This window comes from Siniperca chuatsi, linkage group LG14 (genome assembly GCF_020085105.1).
Source record: "Siniperca chuatsi isolate FFG_IHB_CAS linkage group LG14, ASM2008510v1, whole genome shotgun sequence".
Classification (NCBI taxonomy): Eukaryota; Metazoa; Chordata; class Actinopteri; order Centrarchiformes; family Sinipercidae; genus Siniperca; species Siniperca chuatsi.
Genome location: NC_058055.1, coordinates 8,703,257 through 8,730,821, shown reverse-complemented (window position 1 = coordinate 8,730,821; position 27,565 = coordinate 8,703,257). Strand labels below are relative to the sequence as shown.

The 27,565-nt window shown below is 40.4% G+C and overlaps 1 protein-coding gene and 1 long non-coding RNA gene across 2 annotated transcripts in view; one reads left to right on the top strand and one right to left on the bottom strand.

Annotated features, from left to right (window-relative positions):
• Nucleotides 1-12,205, top strand: part of LOC122888603 — a 21,239-nt gene extending 9,034 nt beyond the window's left edge. Inside the window, exons 2-3 of the long non-coding RNA XR_006380736.1 lie at nt 10,973-11,031; nt 11,159-12,205. This is a non-coding gene — a long non-coding RNA (uncharacterized LOC122888603). The remainder of the gene's footprint in view (nt 1-10,972; nt 11,032-11,158) is intronic.
• pcdh1a (protocadherin 1a) overlaps nt 6,072-27,565 on the bottom strand; it is an 83,081-nt gene continuing 61,587 nt past the window's right edge. Inside the window, exons 4-5 of the mRNA XM_044223238.1 lie at nt 26,863-27,082; nt 6,072-10,100 (exon numbers count right to left, since the gene is read on the bottom strand). Of these exons, the coding sequence (XP_044079173.1) occupies nt 9,730-10,100; nt 26,863-27,082 (591 nt within the window). The 3' untranslated portion in view covers nt 6,072-9,729. The remainder of the gene's footprint in view (nt 10,101-26,862; nt 27,083-27,565) is intronic.

Below are 27,565 nucleotides of genomic sequence, written 5' to 3'. Positions count from 1 at the left end.
ACTGGAAACCCCGAGGTCAAAGTGGGAAACACCTCCAAAGGTGGTAGAGAATGACCGAGCCAAGATCCTGTGGGACTTCCAGATTCAGACTGACAGAATGGTAATGGCGAACCAGCCTGACATCGTGGTGGTGGACAAACAGCAGAGGAAAGCCGTTGTGGTTGACGTGGCGATACCAAGCGATGGCAACATCAGGAAAAAGGAACATGAGAAACTAGAGAAGTACCAAGGGCTCAGAGAAGAGCTGGAGAAGGCCTGGAAGGTGAAGGCAACAGTGGTGCCTGTGGTCATCGGAGCACTCGGGGCAGTGACCCCCAAACTGGAGGAGTGGCTACAGCAGATCCCTGGAAGAACACCAGACATCTCGGTCAAGAAGAGTGCAGTACTGGGAACAGCAAAGATACTGCGCAGAACCCTCAAGCTCCCAGGCCTCTGGTAGAGGACCCGAGCTCGAAGGATGAGACCACCCGCGGAGGGTGAAGGACAAAGTTATTATTATATTCACAGTGACTGTGTCATAGGTGCTGAAGTTAAAATGTGTTACTGTATATCAGTCAATTCTAATTTATATTCCCTCATTTTATTAAGATTCTCCTCTGTGGGGTTTTTTGGACAAGTATTTTCTAAATGTTTGATTTCCAGTTCCAGGTTGTTTTCATATTCTTTTTCTTTTTTCTTCTTGTAAGATGAGTATGAGATTATTCCCCCCAATATTACTGTTTTTGCAGTTTACCAGAGTAATGTTGGTGAGCTGTTTGGAGAGTCATTTGTGTCCATGAAGGATGCCCACTCTCTCCTTAAGAACCTGTCATTGTCTGGATCTCTGAGGAGTGAAACATTAAAGCACCATCTGGAAGGTTTTTTGTAAAATTGCTTACTGTGGATAACTAAGGAGATAGGAGCATGGTCACTTATTACAATTGAATAGATAGATGTATCAGTTATGTACTGTATAATTGAGTTACTAGTGAGGAAAAAGTCAGTGCAGGAGAATGAGTGGTGTAGAAGTGAAACATATGAATATTAATTTACTGTTGGATTATTTATACGCCAACTGTCGCCAAGTCCTAACTTCTCCATATACTGTTTTATTGTCTCAGTGGATTGCCATTTCCTGCTAGTTATTTTTGCTCAGCCTATTGTTTGGTTAAGAACTGTGTAAAAATATGTGTAAAAGCATTCACCATCTTTCCATTTTGCACTGTTGGTTGTACTAGTGATCGATGTACACTTCCAGTTCAGCTATTTCCTCCAGTATACATAAAAAGAGTTCTGATAGTATATGGATTGAGACAGGGGTGGTTACTGAAATGTCTTTTTCAAATTACATTCAATAACATTAGCTGAACTCATGGATCTCACCTTTATGCGCTGGGTGCCATGTCCTCTCAAGATGCATCTGATGAGCTGAACTTAAGTTTTAGGTTGTTTCATTGTTGAATTGGGTTTTCTGATTAAATTTGCACCTGTGCAATCTAATGCAATCCAATATCTCCTGACACTTTGTCATTGTCATTGTTTTAACAAATTTTTTAGTTGAAAAATGTCCGCTTATATGGACTTATGTGTTGGCATTTAGAGATACCTCCCTGTTCAGTGGTCCTCAAGGTACTCACTTGGGACTAGGTCTTCCAAACCCATCAATTGAATCCATCAGTTGGGCTGGTAAAGGGGCTGGGCGATGGCATTTCACAGGCCTGTGTGGAGGAGATTGTGGTCGACACTCTGCATCTACTGTATATGCTGGGTGAGTCGAGGTCTCTCTTAAGGTCTATTTTGAACTCTGGCTCGAGTGACCTATGAGTGGTGAGGTGTTCTCCATTAGTCTGCCAGTCGCCCCCATTTTCCAATGTGCATTATTCTCAGCGATGCACATCCCTCTGCCTCAGCCTGTGCTTAACACCACTAGTAAGGCCGGCAGGAGCAAGAGGCCATGCACAATATCCATATCCAAGAACATACATTCTCAAGAGACTTGGGCATGTGAGGGCCTGTGTTTATATCCTGTATGTGTGGATGAGTATTCAAGCCTTTAAAGCCCTGTTAGTGGGTGTAAGTATACTGTGATGGTAAATATTGTGACAGCTTACACAGTCACATTTACATCCTGACAGGCAAATTATGTAGCTAACCTTTCACTCAAAGGCAACAAAGGTGAGAATTGATGGCAGCAAACAAGTGATATGTAAAGCTTCTTGAATAGCCATGCAGTGCTCCTAAAGTATTATTCTCACTGTACTATATAATGAATATGTTGTTTATAGTTTACTGGACTATATCTTCACATTTAAACATGACTGGATCTAATGTTGAACTGAATGTGATATTGTATTTGGAATGTATTCATTTTATGAAGAGAAGAAGTGATCCTTAACACCTGCAAGATCCAATTAACTGTGATGAGCCATTTTTGTGTAACCATTTTATACTCAGTGTCACTTTCTGCCAGTGTTCACTGAGATAATGTGTGAAAGGGAAGCATACAATTATTGACTACATGGACGTATTTATATAACAAAGCTATACATTGAATGAAGTCTTAAGCCATAATGCTCACTGGCAGCTATGACAGAGGACGATGTGCCTAATGAGTGTAGATTAACTGGCTTATACAAGGGAGATTGTTGCCTTTATCTATTTCCAGAAGAGTCATTATATCCAGTTGGCCATTGCAGTTCAGCATACATTTGATATTTGAAGTAAATATGATATGTGTACAGTAGACTGGTCCACTGCTACAGGGCAGTGATAGGCAATTTCAAAGGCCTTAATGCTGATACAGATATTTATGGTGTCCAGGGGATGAATCCTAATGACTTTGATGATCCCCTGACTTTTTCCTCTAGCACCACCTGCAGGTTGACATTTGTATATCTTCAAACTCAATTACATTCCTATCAGCTCCTATCACTTTGCGCGTTGTGCTAATCAGCAAATCTTAGCATGCTAACATGCTTAACTAAGATGGTAACAGTGATTAACATTGATGAAAACACAGACATTATAACCAGTATAAAACTTCGTCCTTCACCCTCCGCGGGTGGTCTCATCCTTCGAGCTCGGGTCCTCTACCAGAGGCCTGGGAGCTTGAGGGTTCTGCGCAGTATCTTTGCTGTTCCTAGTACAGCACTCTTCTGGACCGAGATGTCTGGTGTTCTTCCAGGGATCTGCTGTAGCCACTCCTCCAGTTTGGGGATCACTGCCCCGAGTGCTCCGATGACCACGGGCACCACTGTTGCCTTCACCTTCCATTCCTTCTCCAGCTCTTCTCTGAGCCCTTGGTATTTCTCTAGTTTCTCATGTTCCTTTTTCCTGATGTTGCCATCGCTTGGTATCGCCACGTCAACCACAACGGCTTTCCTCTGCTGTTTGTCCACCACCACGATGTCTGGTTGGTTCGCCATTACCACTCTGTCAGTCTGAATCTGGAAGTCCCACAGGATCTTGGCTCAGTCATTCTCTATGACTTTGACCTCGGGGTTTCCAGTCCATACTCAGTGCAGATGTTCCTGTACACTATGCCAGCCACTTGGTTATGGCGTTCCATGTATGCTTTCCCTGCCAGCATTTTACACCCTGCAGTTATGTGCTGGATTGTCTCAGGGCCTCTTTGCACAGCCTACACCTTGGGTCTTGTCTGGTGTGGTAGATCTGGGCCTCTATTGCTCTGGTGCTCAGGGCCTGCTCCTGTGCAGCCATGATGAGTGCCTCTGTGCTGTCCTTCAATCCAGCCCGCTCTAGCCATTGGTAGGACTTCTTGATATCAGCCACTTCAGTTATGTTCCGGTGGTACATCCCATGTAGGGGTTTGTCCTCCCATGATGGTCCCTCCTCCAGCACGTCTTCCTCTGTTCCCCATTGCCTGAGACATTCCCTGAGCACGCCATCTGTTGGGGCCTTATCTTGGATGTACTTGTGGATCTTGGATGTTTCATCCTGGATAGTGGCTCTCACAATCACTAGTCCACGGCCGCCTTCCTCACGGCTAGCGTACAGTCTCAGGGTGCTGGATTTGGGATGGAACCCTCCATGCATGGTGAGGAGCTTTCGCGTCTTAACGTCTGTGGTCTGTATCTCTTCCTTTGGCCATCTTATTATTCCCGCAGGTTATCTGATCACTGGCAGGGCGTAGCTGTTTATTGCCTGGGCCTTGTTCTTGCCATTGAGTTGACTTCTTAGGACTTGCCTTACTCGTTGGAGGTATTTGGCCGTTGCTGTTTTCCTTGTTACCTCTTCGAGGTTGCTATTTGCCTGTGGTATTCCAAGGTACTTGTAACCATCCTCAATGTCTGCTATTGTTCCTTCTGGGAGTGAGACCCCTTCTGTGTGGACTACCTTGCTTCTCTTCGTCACCATTCGACTGCACTTCTCGAGGTCGAATGACATCCCAATGTCAGAGCTGTAAATTCTGGTGGTGTGGATCAGTGAGTCGATGTCCTGCTCGCTCTTAGCATATAGCTTGATGTCATCCATGTAGAGGAGGTGACTGATGGTGGCCCCATTACTGAGTCGGTATCCATAGCCAGTCTTGTTGATTATTTGGCTGAGGGGGTTCAGACCTATGCAGAACAGCAGTGGGGACAGAGCATCTCCTTGGTATATGCCACATTTGATGGATACTTGTGCAAGTGGCTTGCCATTGGCCTCAAGGGTGGTTTTCCACAGCCTCATCGAGTTTGCAATGGAGTCTCTTAGATTCCTGTTGATGTTGTACATCTCCAAGCATTCAGTGATCCATGTGTGTGGCATTGAGTCATATGCTTTCTTGTAATCAATCCAGGCAGTGCACAGGTTGGTGTGTTGGGTTCTGCAGTCTTGGGTGACTGTTCTGTCAACCAGGAGTTGGTGTTTGGCTCCTCTGGTTCCTTTGCCGATGCCCTTCTGTGCTTTGCTCATGTATTGATCCATGTGTCCACTTATCTTAGCTGCGATGATGCCTGATATGAGCTTCCATGTTGTGGAGAGACAGGTTATTGGCCGATAGTTGGATGGGACTGTACCCTTTGCAGGATCCTTCAGGATCAGGATTGTACGCCCTTCGGTAAGCCATTCAGGGTGCAGCCCATCCCTTAACAGCTGGTTCATTTGTGCTGCTATGCGCTCGTGGAGTGCAGTGAGCTTCGTTAGCCTCTTCTTCTTCTAATCAGCTAATCTTAGCATGCTAACATGCTTAACTAAGATGGTAACAGTGATTAACATAGATGAAAACACAGACATCATAACCAGTGTGTATATATATACATATATATATATATATATGTATATATATATAATAGAAATGATAACCAGTACCATATATGTAAAAAAAATTAATATCTTTGCTTACCTAACACTAAATATGATATCATAAAATCTCAGAAGTGACTTAACATGATGACCTTTCATACAGGTCATACAGCCATGCACATCTCTTCACACTTTCATGCTCACAACATGATAAACCCTTCTGATATAAGTTGACCCTCAGGCTAATTAATACTGTTACATCACCAGGACTGCTTAAGATCAAAAACTAATTTTGGAGTACATCTGAACACCCAGACATGGAAAGAGTTCCCCCTTTCACTGAATGCTTTCAACTGTAGCTCATTGTCCATTAAAACAATTCTATTATCTTTGACTTTAAGCAAAGGCACATAGGCATCTCAAAATTAACTTCACAAGACAGCAGTCTTGTAAAACTTGCACTAAATGTGTAGCAATGGGCAGCTCATCAATGCTTTAAAGAAATGTTCTGTATTAAGCTAAGTGCATGATGGGGACTGTGTAGTTCTGGCACATTGTTTTTCTAGTTGAAGTAGTGAACACAGGTCCTGGGACTCTCCTACTTCAAGCCCTGGAATGCTTCCCTCTCAACATTCTGAGGCTTCCTGACTTAGAAATGAGGCACTGGTCCCCACATGACAAGAATACTAGTTCTTCTTAATGAGCTTGGGTCCTAGAGTGAGCCACATTTTACACATTGTAGCTTCAAGGCTGCAAAACCTCTTATAAAAATGTAGCAACCAAACTCTTGTTTAACACTCAAAAGCAATGAATAAGAATAGAAAACAAAGAAATCACTGACAGCATTCATTTTTTCCCTGAAGTGATTTTATTACAAAGTTCATGAGGACTTACAGTATTACAAGAGAATTTGTCAACATGCGAAAACAGAACAAAGCAGAACACAGGAGTTGAACAAACTGTAAGATAAGACAATCCACTGTTCACAATAAACATAAAAACTGATTAAGTCCTCAGGAGGTGGGAGCCGGTGAATGACTACAGTGCAGGCATAGAACAGCCACATTCACACTGACTCAGCAAAGGTCAATCCAACCAAGGCAAGATGTGCACATCTCAAGAAAACATGTTACAATTTTTATATGCCATCGGCTTTTCTCAGAACTTTTAGAAAGCTTCACTTGTATGTACATAAAACTGTACAAAAACATGGCATCACAAGCATTTTATCCTATATAAATATACCAACAATTAGGATAACAACTAGATTCTCTCTTGCAAAGACATATTTTCAAGGCAATTGTCTTTGTTCTAGATGAACTGTGAAAAAGATGAAATGTTCAGTTAATTTCAGTTCGTTTGGGAGAGGGCCTTTTGAATATGAACCAGCATCAGAAAGTAAAATAAAAGAAAAAAGAGTAAACAGTTTCTACCAATTATCTTTGGATTTCATGCTAAAATCATTGCCTGCTTGACAACAGACACAGGGTTGTGGAGATCTATGTACACTACACCACCAACAGATTTCTTTATTTTTTCACACAACCAGTTTGCTAAGAGTCATTGATCAGTAAGAAAAATATCCCTTGCCAATTTCATTACAGTAATTTGTCCATCTGTCCACATAAATGATCACCATACAATACACACTACAGAGAGGCAAAAGATACTCAAGTGAATTCAACATTAAATCAATGTTAAGTACAAATTAAACATTATTCAACATTTTGAGTGTATTTAGGTGCTTCATGATGTCCTCTTACTTTAATCAAGGAGAACCGTTCTGTGTTTGAGAGAGAAGTTAACATAGTTCATTCAGCATGAGTTCAAAAGAAAGGTCAAACCCGGTGATATATTGTTCCAGGGGTGAGTAGCAGGAGGTCATTATCAGTTGGAGTGAAAAGGTCCGACTCATTAAGACAGGGGGAAAATAGGCCCAGGCTTGTTTTTATTTTGCAGAAGTCTTAAATCAAACTCCTGTCATTCCATTCGGAGTTACCTCATTTATTTCATGTATTGGTGATCAAAGAGAATCTGAAGATACATTCCAGATTCACTGAAGCAACAAGTGTACTTAGGCTGGAATCAGGTTCAAATTTAACCACAGAGATAAATCTGGATGCAAAGCAGTTGGGAATCTGAATTGAGTCAAAGCATTTAAATAGATAAAGCTGTGATTGAGGCTATGTGACATTGGTTTTATCACTCATTGCTATATTTCTCACTTGTCATTAATTCCAGGTCAGTGATCTTACCTGCTGCTTTGAGTTCGTAAGGCGGCTATCCACAGCTCTGAGAGGGGTGCTTGGGGGAGCCGTGGGGTTTTAATCACAGTGTATCATGGCTGTTGTTTGAATTTTATTTCAGTTGCTAAATGGCTTTGAAAACGGCATAATGTGCTTTCTCCCCCTCAAGGCAGGATAATCGCCCACCTTATTTAATCATGGCCATGTCCAGTAATTTCCATATGTTTTCAGTTTAATTATTCTAAACGCAGTTTTCAATGGCAGCATGATGAGGTTAGTGCTGATAAAAATACCTCTTTTAACTGACTGTAGCTGTGCGGGTGGATTTGCATTATCTGGTGGGTGCCTTGTCCTGGGGGTGTGCTCACAGATGCCCTAGCTCAGGACTCATTACTCACCCTAATTAAGAAATGTCCATTCTAGGCTCTTCCACCCTTACTCAGAGACAAAATCTCACTATGGAAATACTCTGCAGAGGTGAAAGGTATCTACAAATTTAATCAAATCAATGTTTAAATCAAAGACACCGACTAGCTCTACGATGTTGTAAGGCAGGCTAGTGTTGTCATCATTAACATCCAATTACTGACTAATACATAGTGTCCTTCAGACATATCCTTCAGATTCACTTGGATTATCTTTGTAAAGATAAATGAAGCCCACGGGCATGCCCTATTTTTTATTCTCTGTTCAATAGCCAGAAGAGGGAAAATGCCTAATAATTTATTAAGCATGTTGTCCTCAATACAAGGAAAATCATAATTAACAGGAGCTGCAGTTAAAACGAGGCCGACTCATACTATCTAAACCTATGTTTAAGCTTAACAATATCTGCATTTGCATATTAATTACTGACATGAAATCAGATATTTATTTTGAAATCCCTCATGTTATTGACAATAACATTCAAGATTTTTCAAATCTATCTATTTATTAGACTTGAAGGTTCACATTTTTGTTTAATTTGCTTATTTCAGTGCACTGTGTATTGAATTCACCTCAGAAGAAGTATATATCTAGTGAGAACTGATACTTTAAAAACCAAAGAAAGTACTCTCAATGTAGAGCACTCATGTAGCTTACATCAGTGTGATATTAACTTCCATAAGTACTGAATCTCTCCAGTGGCTCGCCACACTCAAGTGCCATTTCATGTAAATAACTCCTTATGCATTCATTAGATCTATAGAAGTTCTGATGGATCATGAAGGGAAAGGACTATTAGCTTCAGGGGAAAGGATTGTGAGTTACACATGGAGCCTGTCTGATTGTCACGATAGAGGAGCTTTTTAAACTGATACACTGGTATGATTTCATCAACAGAATGAGTAGCAAGGTTTTATATGAAAAGCCACTCAGAATGTGTATAGTGAGTACTCTGCATTTGGTCATTGTGACTCCAGGTTACTGTGGCCAAGTCAACCATTTTCATGATGAACGATAGGTCACAGTGCTGAGAGTCAGTGGAACATAATGTCAGTTTAAATGTTGCCAGACAGCTTTCTCCACCAGTGGCAGTGCTCTACGGGGAGCAGAGGTAAAGGCCATTCTGCTATGATTAGGGGTCGAAGGTGTGTGTGATTGTGTGGAGCGGATAAATGCCTACCATGATATCGAGCTCCACTTCTGGAGATGGTTTCAGTCAAGTCTAAACAGCAGCAGCAAAGAAAAGCTTACATATGCTAAAATTCTGAGGCAATTTTTTTTCAGCTTATGCCAGACAAAAATATATGTAGAACACACCATTCAAATGTATTTACAGCACTGTACATTAAGACAGACCATTTTATTTGATTGTTAGTCAAAAGTGGTATGTCTTCTGATGGGGCCTGACTGGCTGTCTATTAAATTATATCTAATAATGGCACAAGAGCACTGATCACAACTTTCAAATTCAACAGATCACTTCACAGAATGGGACTTGGCTAACTATAACGATAATTAGTTACTACTAAAGTAGCAGTTGCCATCTGCATTTCCTTTTGATCAGTTTAAATTGAAATCATTCAAGATTTTGTATGAATAAATGAGTGAGTGCATCAATTAACTTTGTGTAATTCTTAATAAATATGCTAATAAATTAATAATTTAAGGAGGAAATGACAAAAAACAAGTGTTCATGCCAGTGATTGAATGAGTCACAGCCTATTGTTACCTACAAAATGGGCATTGGCTTTAACGTGTGAACAGCCTGTTTCTCCTTCTGGAGTGGGTGTATCTTTTCTTCATTTGTGCACCAATCGGATGATGATATTCCTCACAGGTAAATTTCTCTTTTTGGAGTGTGGGCAGAAGGGGAAGTGGGTGGGAACTCAGAGGCTACGCTCAGGGGCATCTCCTCTAAGGGGCAGTCCTGACTGGCGTCGTGACCACTGTTGGAATAGGCACTACGGGAGGGCGGAAGGCGCGGCCGATGCTCCTCGCCACCCAGCCTGGCGCTCCCGTTTGCCAGGCGTCCCAGGCTCCCTCTCTCCTGGTAAGGCACGAAGGTGGAGAGTTTCGGGGGGTTCCTGGTCTTGCGTACAGGGGAGGGATGCCCGGGCATCCAGCAGGCGTCTGAGTGGCCCAATTCGCTGCACTCGGTTGTACAGTTTCCGGTCATTGCCACATCAGGGAGGGAGCGGATATCTGTGGGCAGTAAAGAAAGATCAGCACCATCAGAAAGAGCTTCATAGTGATAAACATTGGAAAAACATTCATTAAAAAAGTCGTAAAAAGGTATTTGTGAACAGAAATGGTGTCATCTGAAACTCCCCATGAAACCCACCCCTCTCCTTGATGTCTTTGCAGCTGTTGCTAAGCAGTCAGCAGCAGTTGCTATGTAGCTGTTGCTATGCACTGTGTAATGAGCACTACTGTGTGTGTGTAGTCCACTAGCTGATGTGATACATTCAGGAGTGTTGTGATGAGTGTTACTTCTATGTCATTTAGAAGTATCCAACAGCAGTTTGTCTGGTATGTTTGTAATATATCACTGCACTGTTCAACATGTTCAACAGCAATGTATTGATTGATGTGATTTGTAAATGGTGTTCCAAATATGTGTCAAGATAAAAAAAGACTGCAAGAATATACAAAATACCACAGACACACATACTGTAGACATACAGTGTTTGGTTACAAAGGGAATGACTGGATCCCTTTGGGCAAAACCATTATTTAAGTTATTGATTGACACCGCTGAAATGAGTTCCCTGCCCTTGATTATCATCCATTTTTTATTCAACTGTTCCTAATTAAATAAATGGGTCCATGACCCAGTGACCTCATTTTAATGTACAAGCTGTGAACACTCCAAAATAAGTTTGCCTCAGCTATAACTCAAGAGTAATATACAGTTTATGAAAGTTAAACTGCACTGAAGAACTCATGTATTTGTTTACCAGAAATGTGCAGCTTGCAGCCAATAGACTTGTTAAGCAGCCCACCTGTTGACAAGCGAAACATACAGCCCAGATTTAATGGATATACCACTCAATTTATCTTTGTTATCCCTTCAGACTCTGACTACGACAGCCAAATCAAGGTCTGTGAAGAGAAGAACAGACAACTAAGATCTGTGAGTCTGTGATGTCACCCACATGTAAACTTGCTGTGATAAATGCATTACTGTAATGCCTCAATGCTGTCTCCACCATGAAAGAACGCGTCCATCACAGATGCACTGTCTTGCTTTGTGGTTACAGGGCAGTGTGTGAAAGAGAATAAATGTATTCGTAGAGAAAGCAGAGAGCTCAGTGCTGCACACACAATGACCAGAAAGATGTTGCTGCATGTGAATGATGCAACCACAAGAGATGACGTATTAGAGGCGTAGTGAGAGTTCACAGCTAATAGAGAAAATGCCAGCTTGACAGTAAGCCTATGAGACGTATCATCAGTATTTTACTCATGACCACTGGCAAGATAATTATCCCACAAAATGTCAGACCTCTGAGGCTGGAAAAACTGCATCTGGCCCACCAAGGCTTCAATCAATCAAAAGCCAATGTGAGACAGCTTGTATGATGGCAAGGCTTGATTTAAGATTTTAAACTGCTTAATAAAAATGTGGTATTTATTCTCATTTCATTTTCCTTATTTATGTGTTAAATATTTATTTCTCATGGGTAATCCATATACAATTGTCCCATTGTTTATTAAAGAATGCATAGCTTGTTCTATTGTTGCCATTAATCTCATTGTTCCAATAATCCTAAATTGCTAGATGTTTAGGCTATTTAATACATTTACTTTACAATTGAGCAATGTTCTGCCTTATTCATGCTTAATTATATCATTATGCTTAAGTGGCAAATTCTTCTCTCTGTTTACTAGGCCAATGTCAATGATTCTTTTCAAATGAATGAACTACACTTTTATGCCTGATTAAGAAAGAAGAAACTGAATTTGGAGCTCTAAGACAAGACAGGCAAGAGAGCGTGTGTGTGTGCACTGGCTCATGCATGATGATTGGAGTTTCATTTTCTCAGCTCCGCTAAGAGCGTTGTCTGTATGCATCACTGCAGTGAAATGGACTCTTGCTACAAAAGATGTTCATGGGAAGAGAGTTGGGGAGAGGGTTGAGGAGTACGCTTCCAAGCACAAGCACAGTCGTGTAGGCATCTACTCCAAAAGGATTTCACACTTGATTAAAACCTCTCCACAGCTTCCAGGAGGTTTATGCCACACCAAGCGGCCCCGTGTAAAATTCGGTGTAGCTCCACAACTAAAAATCAGTGTACTGGGAATAAAGGTACATTTTACACAGGTTTTCTAAAACACTTCACATGCCACAACTGGGCATGCTTCTTTCTTTATGGATTAGAAATTGCCATTATATGTGTGCTGAAAGGGCTTGGTATGAATACATGCACGGAGAACTCACTAGAAATAAATTACGAAATGGTTCCTATTTGCCTATTTAATGTATAATTTCTCTTTGAACTCATTCAGTCTCACAAAAGAAAGGATACAAGACATAAAGGTTAACACTGCTTGCCACATCCTCACTGACTGTCAGGATAGTAATTGACTTTAGGTCGACTGTGTTTTTAGAAAATATGATTTGGACTTATGTAATGACATGACAACTAAAAGAAAACATGTAATGTAAAATTATACCATGCAGCGGTGACAGGAATTAAACACATTCTGAACTGTGCTCATCATCATCAAGGGCCAGAAAATCAGCAATGACAGCTAAACACACCATTTAGCTTGCCAAAGTCTGCCATTTTCTTCCAACAGTGCCTAAGCACATATCACACGTCATCAACAGAGAACATTGATGCCCTCATGCCAGCTATTTAAGTAGGCCATTACCTTGTCTGGTAGTGTTTCATCTGAATTTTATATGGTTTTATTTATAAAGTAGCTTTGACATATTTTCTGTTCTTAACAGGCAATTTAAAAAATGAGAGATCTATATTCAACTGCAACCTGTCGTGTTAATTGTTGCTAAATGCTTTCATTAGCATTCTATGGTGCATATAATTTCCAGTCACACATGTCAGCTTACAAAAGTTTTCATCATGTAATAATAATACACTGGTTATTGTGTGTTATGACAGTGTGTTATGATAGGGCGTATCATTTATGAAAGCACACGTTTTCACATTTGTTTGCACTGGCCTTTCTGTAACACTCAATGTCTCTACAGAAAAATCAATACTGATAATTATACTTTTGTGCCTGCCTTTTGCTGTGGCTATTAGCCATCTGTAGCTGTAGTACCCACTTACAGTGTGGCAGAATACCGTCTGCTCTGCACATCAAAACACACTCCTACACTTAGCTGAAACGATAGTTTGAATATTTGGTGGACACGATGAAGCAAATGAGTCAACCATGGAGTGAAGGAGCAGCTAAAGGCACAGTGGGAAAATTGGTATTTTTTCACCCACTCAAACCTGTTTTCTCCTGTACCTATACCTGAAATAAATCTTCTCACAGTCTGGAACAACCCCTTTAGAGTTTATAGTCTTGTATGTCATGGATGGAGAGCCAAGGTGGACAATGGAGAACAGATGGGCCAACCACAGCACTATTATGCCAGTGGCTGGAACAGGCTGACTGGATTTAGAGAGCTTGTGATTTGGTTTTGAGGAGCAGTGACTCAATGACATTTCTTACTCTCTGCACAGTAGAATTCTTTTCCTCTAGACTTGGAGATAGATTGCACCTGTAGCTCTCTCATTTTGTACAGGGTCAGTCCCATCTGCTTGCTTAAAGCAATATCATGAAAAAGAGAAAAGAGAAAAGAGAAAATTCATCATTTCCACCTTGTACCACCTTCAGTACCACATCAACGACTCACAGTGAACCTTTGCAAAGCTTCTAAAAGCACTTCCACTGCAGCAGCATAACATGCACTCCACAGTGCAGTTACAGAGTGGGGGTACACACAGAGCTTAACCCCCTGGCTGACAGATACATGTGAGGGGTGGGTTTGCATGCTGCTTGCATCAGGGTGCCAGTGGGAGGTGTTGAGTGTCTGAGGCAGGCTTCCTCATCGTCTGATCCCCTGCCCACGGGCATGGGGGAAGCTGCCTCTTCCTGAGATTTCACACTGCTCGTCTCTGTTTGATTGCAAATGCTGCCTCTCCCCACCGGCTGCTTTCCAGCGTGTGCGCCACACCGCTATGATCGATGGTGAACAAATATGAGAGACCCACAGCTCATAGAGGGATAACGGGGAAAAACAGCTACTATCGTTTGGGAGTGTGTGAGTGATATTAATGGTATATGTGTGGTCTCTGCAAACAGTTTATGTGGTAAATGACTAAAAAGTTCCAAAAAACAAAAGGGGGAAAAAAAATATCCCGCATCTGAGCAGACATTAGTGTCTGGTGCTGGCTATCAGTATAATAACTGAGTGTGAATGTATTCTGTGGTTGTCATACTCTGTGAAGAAAAACAAAAAGAAACAAGGGCTTTGTATTTCTTTAGCTATGACATGTCAAGTCTTGTTATTCAAGTGCTCAGAACAGTTTCTCACAGTAAGCAGAAGCTACCATAAACAGGCCTTTTTTTTCTCTAGAGGGGAGTGTTTTTAAGAGAGGAAAACTTGCTACAAGCACACAAACATAGCGTTGACACGCACATTTTCCTTGCTCATTGTAATGGAATACAAAAGAACAATGGTGGAGTTTGTAACCTTAGTCATGCACTTTCACATCTCACGAGGAAAATTTAGAATGTGTAGGCTTGAAGGCTTTGTCACATTACCTATATAGAAAGAGACATGTGGGATAAAGCTGCAGGTAGCCATTTAGTTACAATATTGTGATGTTATTCTGTAGATAATTGGTATGCATTTATTCTAAAGCATGCAACATTTACACATACACAGCATCTGTGTATGTGCCTTCTTAGACAACCTTGTTGGAAAAGCTTACTTTTAAAGCCTATTATAAATGCATGGCTAATTCATGTTTTTATGTCTTGTTTCATGAAAACAAAATAAAAATACTTGAATGCATCACTTTACACAGCCGTGGAGATAATTCTATGTCTGTTTGTCCACTAAGTATAAATGGTTAAAGGTTTTGGTACAAACAGGTTAATAAATTATCGGTTAAACTGTCAATAGAAGGTGATGCCAGGGTAAGATCTGGCGACACAGGTTGATGAGTGGACATGTCGGCCAGAGGCATGTCAGGAAAAGCTGCTGTAGATGGTTCAGGTGGTGATGGTACACCTCCTGTCAGTTCTCTTACCATCCACCATTTTGTCTTTGAGTTCCTTTTATTTGAAGACTGCCTTTTGTATCACTGCATTTGACAAAGCCTTAGCACCTGCTGACAGATCACGCTATGCCCCAGCTCCTCCAATTGAGAAGTTGATATGCTGTGTGATATGTCAACCAATACTAAGGCTTTGTCAAACTGTGACACACACAAGGCAGATAAAATAGATTCAAAACATGGGTGGAGGACTGGGAGGAAACACTTCTAAATGACGATATAGTGTGATGTTGTAAGTAATATAACCGTTTCTTTGTTGGTGCACAGAGGTGTTTGTGAAATGCTTGTGTGGGGAACAGCTTCATGCCTCTGCCCACAACAATATGTTTGGCTTTCTGGCCAATTACCAACTGGAAATTGCATTCTGAACCTTGACGAAGGAATATTGATCCGCAGTGGCTGCCAGTGCAAAAAAAACAAAACAAATTATTTATTATGAAAATAAGCGATTCAGGTTTATGATTATCATCATATCAGTTCAGTTCCCAGTTTTAAGAGTATTCCTCAATTGACTTAGTTAAAAAAAATACCAGTTTTGTCTTGCAGACAGTAAATGGGACTGCAAGGTTACACCTAATAAATACAAAGTAGGTCTCCACATAATCTACCTATCCAGCTGCATTAAACCATTACACAACCTACAACGCAGTATGTCTTGCCCATAGACCTAATGTTACTCAAGTTAACTTTGTGTTGAGAAGAAAAGATGCCTACATCATTTTGCCTAAATCTTTTATTAGTGCAGTCAGCTTGGATAATAAACAGCATTAGTTTATATGCTGTGTTCAATCTCATATTCATGTAGAGAGGGCTTCAGGAACTCAGAGTAGAATGTGCATGTTGAGTTTGAAAAACATTAGTTAGACATCAGTGCCTAAATTTAGAAATTTGCATTTGTTCTTCAGGCCAATGCAGGTATTTAATTTATGCTGTTCATTTAAATTGCCACAGTGTATGTTGGGTGTAATGCTTAACACAGGGATTCTGATTAGGATTAAAATACAGTTTTTGTAGAAAGACCCACTTCTTTATGCATGTGTTCAGTATGATGTAAATACAATTTAACATAATATATGTGAACAATATTAATATATTTACATTAATATATAATATATATATTTACACTATAAAATATAAAATTATTACACTATAACAATATGTAAGAATGAATAATGAAGGAAATGGCCGCATGGACATTTTAGCTGTCATAGATTTATTGGGAAACGGCAGCCATGTGATAACCTGCTTGCATAATTACATTTAGGCCAACTCTGATGCTTCTTCGCCCTCTTTCTCTCAGTCCTGAAATAGGAAACCTTGCATTTCCCATTCATTGTCTGTGTAATTTAATTAGAAAAGCTCAAAGAAATGTAGACTAAATCCCTGCGGTGTGGGGTTGTGACTGGACGCTCAATAGACTGAGGAATTTTTTTTAAACTTTTTTTTGCCACAAAGTGTAACTCCATTACAAATTCTGCGCAGGTCAAGGAAGGAGAAGATAGGGTATTCATCAGTTGGTTAGAAAATGTTAAGAATACATTTCTAGCTGAATACAATGTTAAGAATACATTTCTAGCTGAACAACTTGACTGCTTTGCTTAGTTCTGCTGTGAGTGGATCTACTGTATATGTCAACAAGCGGCAGAAGTCTGTTACTGGTGCAGATTAGCTAATAAAAAAACATTTTATTTGGCTTAATAATTGGTGACAGCGCTGAGATTAGAAGTGAAGATGGAGCTGAGAAAAATGAACACCAAAAATATTTTTTTGTAAAATTTATGACTGATTTAATAGGAAATATTGTCATGATAATTAGACAGACTGTTTTATCATCCAACCCTTCTCTGATTACTGTGTGACATTTACTTGAAGAGTCACTTGTCTATTCCTGTCTCACACTCAAACATTCTTTCTTCTTCTTGTCTGAATGTCTCTTTCTTGGTCCCTGCCTTTGAAGCTTTCTTCCTGCTTTCGGCTTTCACATTTGCACTCTGTGGCCCTTTCTACCACAGTGGCAGCGCTTCATGGCCTCATACTAGTAGATAGAAGATATTTCATTTTGAAACAGCAGAGAAGGAAACATTCAATCTTACTGTTAATGTTCGTTGCATTTAAGCAGTTTTTTTCCTTGAACCGAATTTTCCTAGAAACACTTCCATTAATGGGCTTTTATTCTCAGGTCACAATATGTTACTGTTGTGCTTTTATCTTTGTTTGTCACCCACATACTAACTTGTCTCTAAGAGCCTCCATCTTTTAACCCATTACAAAATTCACTTCATTGATTTTAGTAGAAAATGCTTTTTCTTTGGTATTTCGACCAGGAGAATGGTGAAAAATGTCCCAACATATATCCAATATGTTGACTGAATATTACTGGTTCTAATCACACCAAATAATGTGGGTACAACTCATCTGCAATTTTATTTCATCAATAAGAAAATCAAAGTCATCCTTATATTTGATCTACATCTCTAATTATGAAAGAAGGAATTATTTTAATCTCAGGATTTTCCCCTGGAGTTAATTCCTATGCACCACTTTCATGCTCACTATCTTTCGTTCATTGATCCTATTGAAATGGAAAACGGATGTCTTCCATGATCCATTAGTTGTTTTTCCTCCCCTTTCGATCAAGATGTTATCTCTTTGCTAATTCTGCCTTTGATCTCCACAGTCTGCGATGTGAGACATGGCTATCTTGGAAGAGCAAACATTAGCTTCTAATTAGCCTACACCTGCATAGTCTAGGAAATAGAAGTGAAAAACAGTTTCAGAGTGTTTTATTCTATAGTGATATGGTCTCAACATTTGTCCCTGTCTTGTGGGCTACATAGCCTTGCCTATGGCCATGGTTGTTCCAGGACGTATCATTTGATCATACATCATATCCTCAAACCAGAAACCAAGTGGTCAGGCTCAGGTTGCTATCAGAGTACTATGTAGTCTTGAAGCATCCCAGGCAAAACGCATCTATCAGCACAAGAGATATAAAGAGATAGCTGTGATAAAAGTTAATACACACAGATTTAAATAATACAGTCACATGAGGTACATACAATTAATGCCAAGTATGGACAAACATCAACATAATCTCACCAAATCCGATCTTTACAAACACGTAAGCAGTCCATGCAGCGGCTAAATAATGACTATGGAGAGGCAGAGCTTTATTTGACCATTTACTGCAGATAGAGAGTTGCTGCATGACTGACAAGTCTATGGGAAAGTAAGTCATGATGAAATATGAAAATTGCCTTTTGTGTAGTAGAGAGGCAACAGGAAAAAACAGCAGCAATCTACCAATGCTGCTCTACCCATCAATACCCTCTGCCAGGCGCTAGCTTTTCTGACAAGGCTTTGATTAAGGGAAGGGGAAAAATATCACATGGAATCAAGAACATGATTGAATACATAATTATTAAGGGAAATTGCAAATTTCAGTCTTTACATATGGACTTAAAGGGACGCAAAACACAGAAGGCAGCAGGGGGTCATAATATCAGCTTTTGAAGCGAGCATGATTCCACCCTTCCCTGTGGCTCCTTAGCCACAGGGAAGGGTGGAATCATGCTTGATGTTCATGCTCAATGTTCATGAAGAAGGGTCAATGTTCATGTCCTCTGATGTTGTTGAAACCCTCCAACAGAAATAATAATCTAACACAATAACACAGTTGACCTAATATTTGCTCAGATATGGGAGTAAATGAGTAAATACGGGGGAGAGGCAGGAACACTAGGGCATATCTGGGAGGCCAAGTATTTTGGTTAATTGAATGAAGGCCACACCTGCACTTTAGTGCTGTCTTGTGTATTAGAGGGGCATTAAAACAAAGCAATATAAATGTTTTATCACATTAAAATAACATAAATGGACAGGACATCCACTACATTATGAGATAATAAAATGAAAATTTAATGAACTGATGGGTAAATTGGGTCATGTACACAGAGCAGGAGTCTGGGTCTCTCTGTGACCCTAGGTGTGCACGGCTCAATCGCCATGTTTGGCTGAAGCGTGGAGACTTCTCAATTCGATTTTCTAACAATTTTGGGCATATTCACTATGCTTTTGTGTCATGTGAATATGGCTTGTGGTGAGCTAGACTGGGGCTATCAAATGCAAGGTAGTGATAGCAATTACAACAATAAAAGCAGTAAGAGAAGGAAAAAAGACTTACAGCAAATGCACAACAAGAGTAAACATCGCTGTCGCTTTTTTTATTAAAGTGGCTGCCCTCGCCATCTGTTTTTTCAGTGCCTCTGTCTGCGTGCTTGATGGGTACCTCATCTCCAGGCTAGATACTGTTTCAAAATAGACAGCTCATCAAGATGAGTGACAAGTGTTTGGGCCTTACAACATGACCATCTGAGAGGGAGTTACCCAAAGGGAAATTGAAAAAAAAAAACATAATTAGCATAATTGCTTTAAATAAAATGGACCTTTGGTGGTCACCAAGGAATTGCATGAAGATCTACATGTCTCTGTTACAGCTCTGTAGTTTGGAACTAGCAAAAATCTGTCACAATTTTACAATGAAGTCAAGTGTGCTCTCTAATTAGAGCAGAGATCCAGCAGAAAAGCATTGTGGAAACAAGCTACATCATCATGCAAAATTCTGTCAGAATTACTCTACTTTTGGCTTGAGAACAAGGGCTCTTCAGGGATAGCTTGAGCCAGAAAGTGAGTTTTAAAGTGAGTTTTGAAAGCCAAAATTCTAGATCTAATAAAGTTGTCAATGAGGTGTGGCATTGAAAAACCATGTCAAAACCTGTAAAAATATTCTGATGATTTTGTGTAATAGGGCAGTAAAATGTTAGCTATGTCACCTTAAATCCATAACACTGTAAAATGCTTGGCCATGAGGTTAAGCAAGAGCAAGTCATTTCTATTTAGTTTAAGGCGGGTAGAATATTGACTGCATGATGTACCATGTTAACACAAAACCGCAAATTAAGAATTGATCCTTTCACCACAAGGATATTTCCATTTGTAAAAAAAAAAAAAAAGGACTTCTGCTTTCCATTTAGTGTAGAGAGGACATTTTCAGTTTCACTGGATGCAGTCCTCATTGAGTTTGTAAGGTCCTTGAACTGCAGTGAATTCTGAGATATCCTCAACTGACTGTGAGAAAACCTTAAAGCGAGAGCGCCTCTATTCCTCTGTAACTCACTGGAAATAAGGAAATGCATGTCAGACCCATACAGTACAATTCTAGTCCCTCAAGTGCCATCCATCATTGAAGGGCAGAACACTAGTTAGAGGGAGGTTCAGCGGCTCTCTGTCCCCATCACACTATGATGGAGAGATGACCCCCGGGGCCTTTCTCTGATGCCGGCTTGAGCTGCCCGACCAACTGAGGTTGAAGTGGAACTGGCCCCTAGCCAGCATCCCCTCCCTGATGCACAGTGCTCTACCTGCTCTACGAATCACATCTGGGGTGAGACTGGGTAAGACCCACTGAGAGCAACAGAGCTCTACCACCACTTTCTATTTCTGCCTCCATAATTATCCTTAAAGTTTCGACTCAGGGTCCCATGGACCTGCCAGTGGACACACGCTAAAAGAAGCATCTTACAGCTACAAGCTACACCAGGCTAATTAAGACATTTTTCTTCATGTGTCTTTATAAATTTGTACTTTCAAGCCTGCGTTTACACACATATTACCACCTCCAAACCTGCTGCTTCAGCATGCTGTTGCCCAGACTCACTCGCGTGGCAAGAACAGGATGCGTCCTATCCAATTTTTGCCTAAGTTAAGAGAGCCATCCACTTTTGTTAGAGTAATACATGAGCACATCTAAAGCTTAGGGATACTGGCTTAGGCATACTGGCTCACTCATTCATTTTACAAGCTTAGCGCTAAAACCGGACATTTTCAGAGGCAGCATGGTGTTAAAAGCACTATTTATGGAATCTAATGGGTGCTTATATATGTGTTCTTTTCTTTCTGCGCATAATTCAGAACAGTCATCTGGGTTTTTATCCATGTTATATACATGTGGATAAGAGCTGAGTAGCTTGTGTAGATCTCAGTTAAAATGAAGAGGACTGGGAGTCTGTCCCTAGAAAATGTTCCAGATATATTTTACTAAATCACGTAGGATTTTTGCTTTCCTCTTTTTCATTATTTAAACAACATTTCAATAAATTCTCAGTTTGTCAGTATTTTCTCCTCATACAACATACTAACGAACACCCAAATACAAAGACTGCTAAAAAAACAAAACAAAGCAAATTAATAAAAATTGGGGGGAAAAAGCCCCCAAAGCACTTGACATGACATATATTCCAACTGTAAGAACTACAGCCCAAATAAGTTTCAGATTCTGACAAAACCATACTATTATCACTGATGTTACCAAAGTCTTCCAGTCAGCTGGACACAATGATGAAACTACAGAGAAATCACTGTTATGCGTAAAAGAAGGTAGTATGAAATTGAATGCAAGGGGTAGATTTATTTGGATAATAGGACTTCTATTCTGGTTCCATCTAGATTTCACATGTGGCTGCAATCTCTGCCACTCAATAATATGTTAGTTCACTCTAAAAGAAAATAAGCCAATTCCATACTTTGCTACAGTTAATGGTCTGAGTCTTTTCTCTTGCATGGCCCCATTCAAAGGTCTGGGCTGTCTGCAGTCATTTGACAAACACTATAATGTGTGCGGCCAACGTTTGAGATGAGTGTGTTGGTCTCATTGTTAGTGATCACATAAGCGAAAGCACATTTTCAGATTCAAATTGGGCGAAGGGAAATCTAGACACATTCAAAATTGTGACATGCTGACACATCATCAGTTCCATTTTGGATTCAGCTGCATTGTCCCATAAAGTAATTTGTAAAAGGGCTATAGTTAACCATTGCCTAGGTGTCAAAGCCTAATCCAGGTTAGAAAGTTTAATTCTGCTCCAGTTAGGCTCTTCCACTGACCTATTTGCTCCAAAATAAAATTACAAACAATTGGGGGGTAACAAACAGCCGCGGATGATGTGAGCAGCGGATGATGTGAGCAGAGCATAATGCGTGCGCTAGAATGAGCTCGTGACTATAAGTCTATTACTCATGACAATTTGCCTCAGGGGACCACTTGTTAGGATTTTTTCCACAGAAGCTTCCACAAAACTGCCAGTTCCATGACCTGTCCCTTCTCGGGTGGTGGCAGTTCCAGCAGTGCTGGCATAGGCCACTGTGCTGGTACAGGCTGGCATGGTCCACTCCACTCAATAGTACTAACAGGCAGGGACTCTGACAAGGCACAAAGACATCTCTCTGTGGAAACCCACACCCCTGCATCAGCACACTATACTGGCACCCAGGCAGGAGCCCAAGCTTGCACTCATAGGACAAACAAGGCCTAATAGGCCAACATTCTGCCTCTGTGTCTGCACAATGTCTTCCTCCACATCTTTCTTTATTTAAAATATTCCTCCTGCTTTGTACACACAAACCAGATATTCACAGGGAACTCATGATGTTAAAGCAGTAATGGCTAAAGAGATGGCACCCTGTATGATACTGATATGGCAAGTATTGAAAGCAGAGGAAAATCCCTGACAGGAGTTCAAAAAGAACAAATATACAACGCTACATGCATCATCTGAGAGATCTAAGGCAGGAAAATCAGACAGCATTACTAAAGAACCTCATTATCATGCAAATGCCATTTATTCCATTTTATCTCACCCTTCTCAATAGCCCATATGGCAGTGAGTCCGCACAGAGGAAGACACAGGGAGACCTCATGCTGGGCAACCGGCCATATCAGATCAGAATTCCTCCATCTGTGGTCAATTGAGTTTGTGCGTGTGTGCATGTGTGCACGCTGGTACCTGTCTTCAATCCACCTGTGTCCTATCAGTGCTAGCCCTCATATCACAGCCAAGATGCCTAACCACTGATCCGTGAATGAGTGATTATTTTCTAGGTTGGATCGGACATGATGGGATCGCTGGTCAAACTTGTGTCCCAAGAAGAGAGAAGAGGCCTATCACAGGTCCCGGATGACTCATGTCCAGGGTTCTTAGGCAACGGAAAGTTAAACAATTTATGTTATGTGTTAAGTGACTTCAGGTGTGTGCTGGTGCTCAAAATACACTCAATGGATGGGTTGATGTAGACAAAAAAAAAAAACTAAACTCATCATCAGTTTTCTTTGTTACGAAATATAATTGATGGAATGAATTGAGAAACCAAATCAACTCAGGAATTAAAGATAATTAAACTTTCTATATTATATGTTATTCATAGTTTTTGATACTTGTGTCCTTTATGGGGATATGTAAATAGCAAACATCCTAAACGATGCATTCTCCTGTGAACCAATCAGTAATAAATACTGTAAATCACTTTGACTTGACTAATCAAAATCTGATCAGCAGTGTCTGAGATACAGTGGATGGACAGATGGGACAAACAGAGACTAGTCCTTGGTCTTTTCTGATTTCACTGTGGAGGACAAATCATGCATCTTGACAGCAACCGGACATACAAGATAAGCAGTTTTCATGCTGTCTGAAGCAATCAATTTAAAAAAAAATAAAGAGCTCAGTGATTATAATGAGAGCCTATTAAGGTAAAACAGCACTGTAATCAAAATGATTTTGAGATTTGGGGTGTGATGCAACACCCTCCAATGCAAACAAATACATGCATGCATGCAGGTGCATGCACACACACAAACACACACCTTGATTGTTGCAACTGCTGAATAAACATTTCTGATGAGATTAACCAACAGTTGAGCAATGTGTAAGCTACACGCATGAACATAAGAGAAATACATGAAGGGGAAACTGAAATGGAGTGCACTGTAACACAGCCTGAAGACAAGAATTAGAAAAAAGTGGGAGGGGGAGCAGCTGCTCAGGCATACGGAAAAAGAAAATTAATTGCTGCAGATCAGGCAGCATACATAACACATCAGAAATGTTATTACTGTAGTTTGAATCTACTCTTAATTCCAATGCCCAATAAAGCACCATAAGGGACATGTTGATGTCTACTTCAGTGAACCAGAGAGACTGTTACAGACCACACTTTTTCCACTTTGCCACCCAGTCCAATAAACCACAGTCACATTACTTCAGTCTGCAAGAATCTTCAAAAGACAGCAAACATAGAACAACATTTAACACAAAATTCACCAACTAATATAAATCAACTAATAATATATTCTTTGCTAATAACCAATCTCTGGCATTAATTACCTTAATATTAACATGTCTTGAATAAAGAAATTGGACTGGGATGCAATCCCACTGGATTGCCCATCAAGCTCAGACTCCAGAAGCTGACCTTGTACCAATCAAATATAGTAAAGGTTTGAGTACCATAATTTTAACAAACAGCCAAAAGTGGATCTAAAATGGATCATAAACTACATCACTTTTCACTATAGGCCACTGACACCCAAAATGTAGCTTCGCCACTGTCAAAGTTCAACTTGTATAACAAAACACATCCATGTCGATATTTCTGGGGCCCAGTGATGCAAAGGCTGACAGTCTGGGGTTCATATATTGCATTTTATCCAACTTAAATGGAGTGACACATCATGCTCACCTCCCCATTTTTTGCCTGTCAGTCATCTCTACTGCAATGAATAAAGCTCTGCACCGGTACAACCTGTCACTCTGTCACTCAAACGCTTAAAAAAAGACTTTACGTCACTATTCAGGTGGAGCTGGGGAGGAATTCCTCTGTCTCGTTTGATTTTTCTGTCTAATCCTTCATTTTATGTGGGCTCTTTGTTATGTCCCTGAAGGGGGAATCACATTTTAATTAGGTCTATCCTTGGTTAGCAGTTCATCTTCTCATCTCCCTGTCCTATGTGCTCATCTTATGGGCTTTGCTTCCTTGTCAGAGACTCTTTGTCCCTGCTCCGTGTCACAATCTAACATCTCCTCATCTTATGCCATCTTTTCATTCTTGAACTGCTCCATCTCCACTCACAATCTTGCTCTCCTGCTGCTGACAACAAAGAGCGCCCTGTCTGACAAAACCTGTTTTCTGCAGATGGGAAAAACACAATAAACAGCCACAACAATAGAAAAAGGAAAAAGAAAATGCATACATTACACATCCTAAGTGCAGAGAGCAAATGGAAATAGTCAGCTGTTAGCTCCTGGGCTATAAACAGCTTGCCTGTATATGGGGTGACTAAATCTATCTATTAAATGGGATATTAAGCAATCTCTGACCTCTATATAGCAACAGGGAAGTGCGATATTGGCAGGACTTATCCCCTCCTGCACACCCACCACCCCCTCCTATCCTTGAATTATGGTGTCACTAATTGACATAACCAAATAAAAAATAAACATTTGCAGTACAGATGAATAAGCTAGCTAATGATATCCAACACAATTGTCTAGTAAAGAGGCAATGCATCACAACGCAAGATGCAATACTAATAATAGAACTTTGTCATCTGCTGTTTTGGTGTGTCGGTGACACATTTTAGCCTTTGATCTTGCAACGTTTTGTAACCAGGAGTGCTTGAGACTGAAATAGTTTTTTCCCTCAATTAAAAAAGCCAGAAATCTCTCCGCACTTGGGATGTACAGTCCAATTGACAAAAGGTACATCTGTGTCTTTTTTACTGACACTGACAAAGTAACTGTCAATGCTGATCAAACCCTCTATCAAGTCCTTGCTGCATGCCACATTTTGTATGGGGCAGTAAAAGCCTTATTACTGTTCTTACACTTAAAATCCATACACTATGCACAAAAAGCAGAACCACACATGCTTTTGAGACAAAGCCATACATTAATACAACAAACTAAGGATATACAAATATCTGGAGAAGGGCGAGACGTTCCAAGTGAGCAGCGAACTATCACCATGTAAAAGTGTCTAATCCAGAGAGCCCTGAAATGCAAAATACTATAATGACTGGAAATGCACCATGTGAATCACTTATCATAGTGTGCTACAAGACAGGTAATGGATTATGTTTGGCAGCTTAAGGCAGCAAAATTGCTATTATGATACACAGTTCACAGAGCAGCAGTTACAGCTTTGGCTATGATTTTCTTTTTTAATATGGACCTATGCTGGGACCATCAGTGTTCAGCCTGTGGATTGATTACTGTGCCTAGAAATTATAGCTCCTGCACACCTAAGCTGCAGTGTAACTCCGGTCCAGCTAGCGGCAAGGAAATGCTTAGAGTAAACACAGTGTTGTCTGCACAGATGTCATGGTTCAGATTTATTTAGAGGGCAAATGCTCCATTAGTTGGGCTTTTTAATTAGCACACTTGTGAGAGAGGGTCATTAAGGATGTCTGACAGAGGACCTGCTGATGAGGAGGATGGAGACACTGTTAACTCCAGCCTGATACCACACACACACACACACACACACACACACACACACACACACACACACACACACACACACACCTACACAAGCACAGAACTGCTTAAAAACCAATAACATTTCACACAGACATCGACAAACACAGCAAGTCAAAGTCACAGGTGCCACAACATTTCCACTCTAAAATGGCGACAGAGCACTAACAAATTTCCCACAAATGTCTCCATCGCCAGCAACACCACACACACAACGAGAGCCTATTAGAGTCATTTACATTTAAATACATATTCATAGAGAACACGACAGAATGGAGGGGATTGTCATCGTACCATTTTCAGGGTGCTCGGTCTCTCCAATGCTGCCATCTGGAGTGGTTCTCTCATAGTGGTCCTCAGGCAGGGTCAGGGGTCCGATGCGAGGACCAGACGATGACTTACTGCTGGGAGTCTCCGATTCCTCCAAGCCACTGTCATAGTAGCTGTGCTGAGAGGCATCCTGCAGGTCCTGCACAGGGTTGGCGGTGGAGAAGGTCACTCGCCGATGGGAATGCTAAAAAACAGAGAGACAGAGAGAAATAAATATCTTCAACACAAGGAAAGTATTTCAACTAGTACAACTTTCAACTACACTTTTCTTTTTGTTTGTGGGTGTCCATGCAGGTTGTATGGTAACAGCTGCAGCTCAGAACTCCAGTTCCATTTAAGACTACTGTCTGAAGTTTGCTGACCTTATAAAGGTCACTCTTCAAAAGTCAGAAAATAGTCTTAAATATTAAACACTCTTAAATATTAAATAGTCTTTTGCACTTGTTATTATTCTGAAGATTATATAAGGTAGAAATATATGAACAGAGTGAAGTTATGGACTTCAATAATAAGAGTGTGCAATGTAGCAGCAGCAGAAATTTAATAAAAAATTATAAAAAATCATACATATTAAAATATCCCATACTAAACTACAACATTTAAATATCTAAATATGGTGCATGTGTTTAAATATGATGTATGAAACTGTCCTGTATATGCAAAGAAT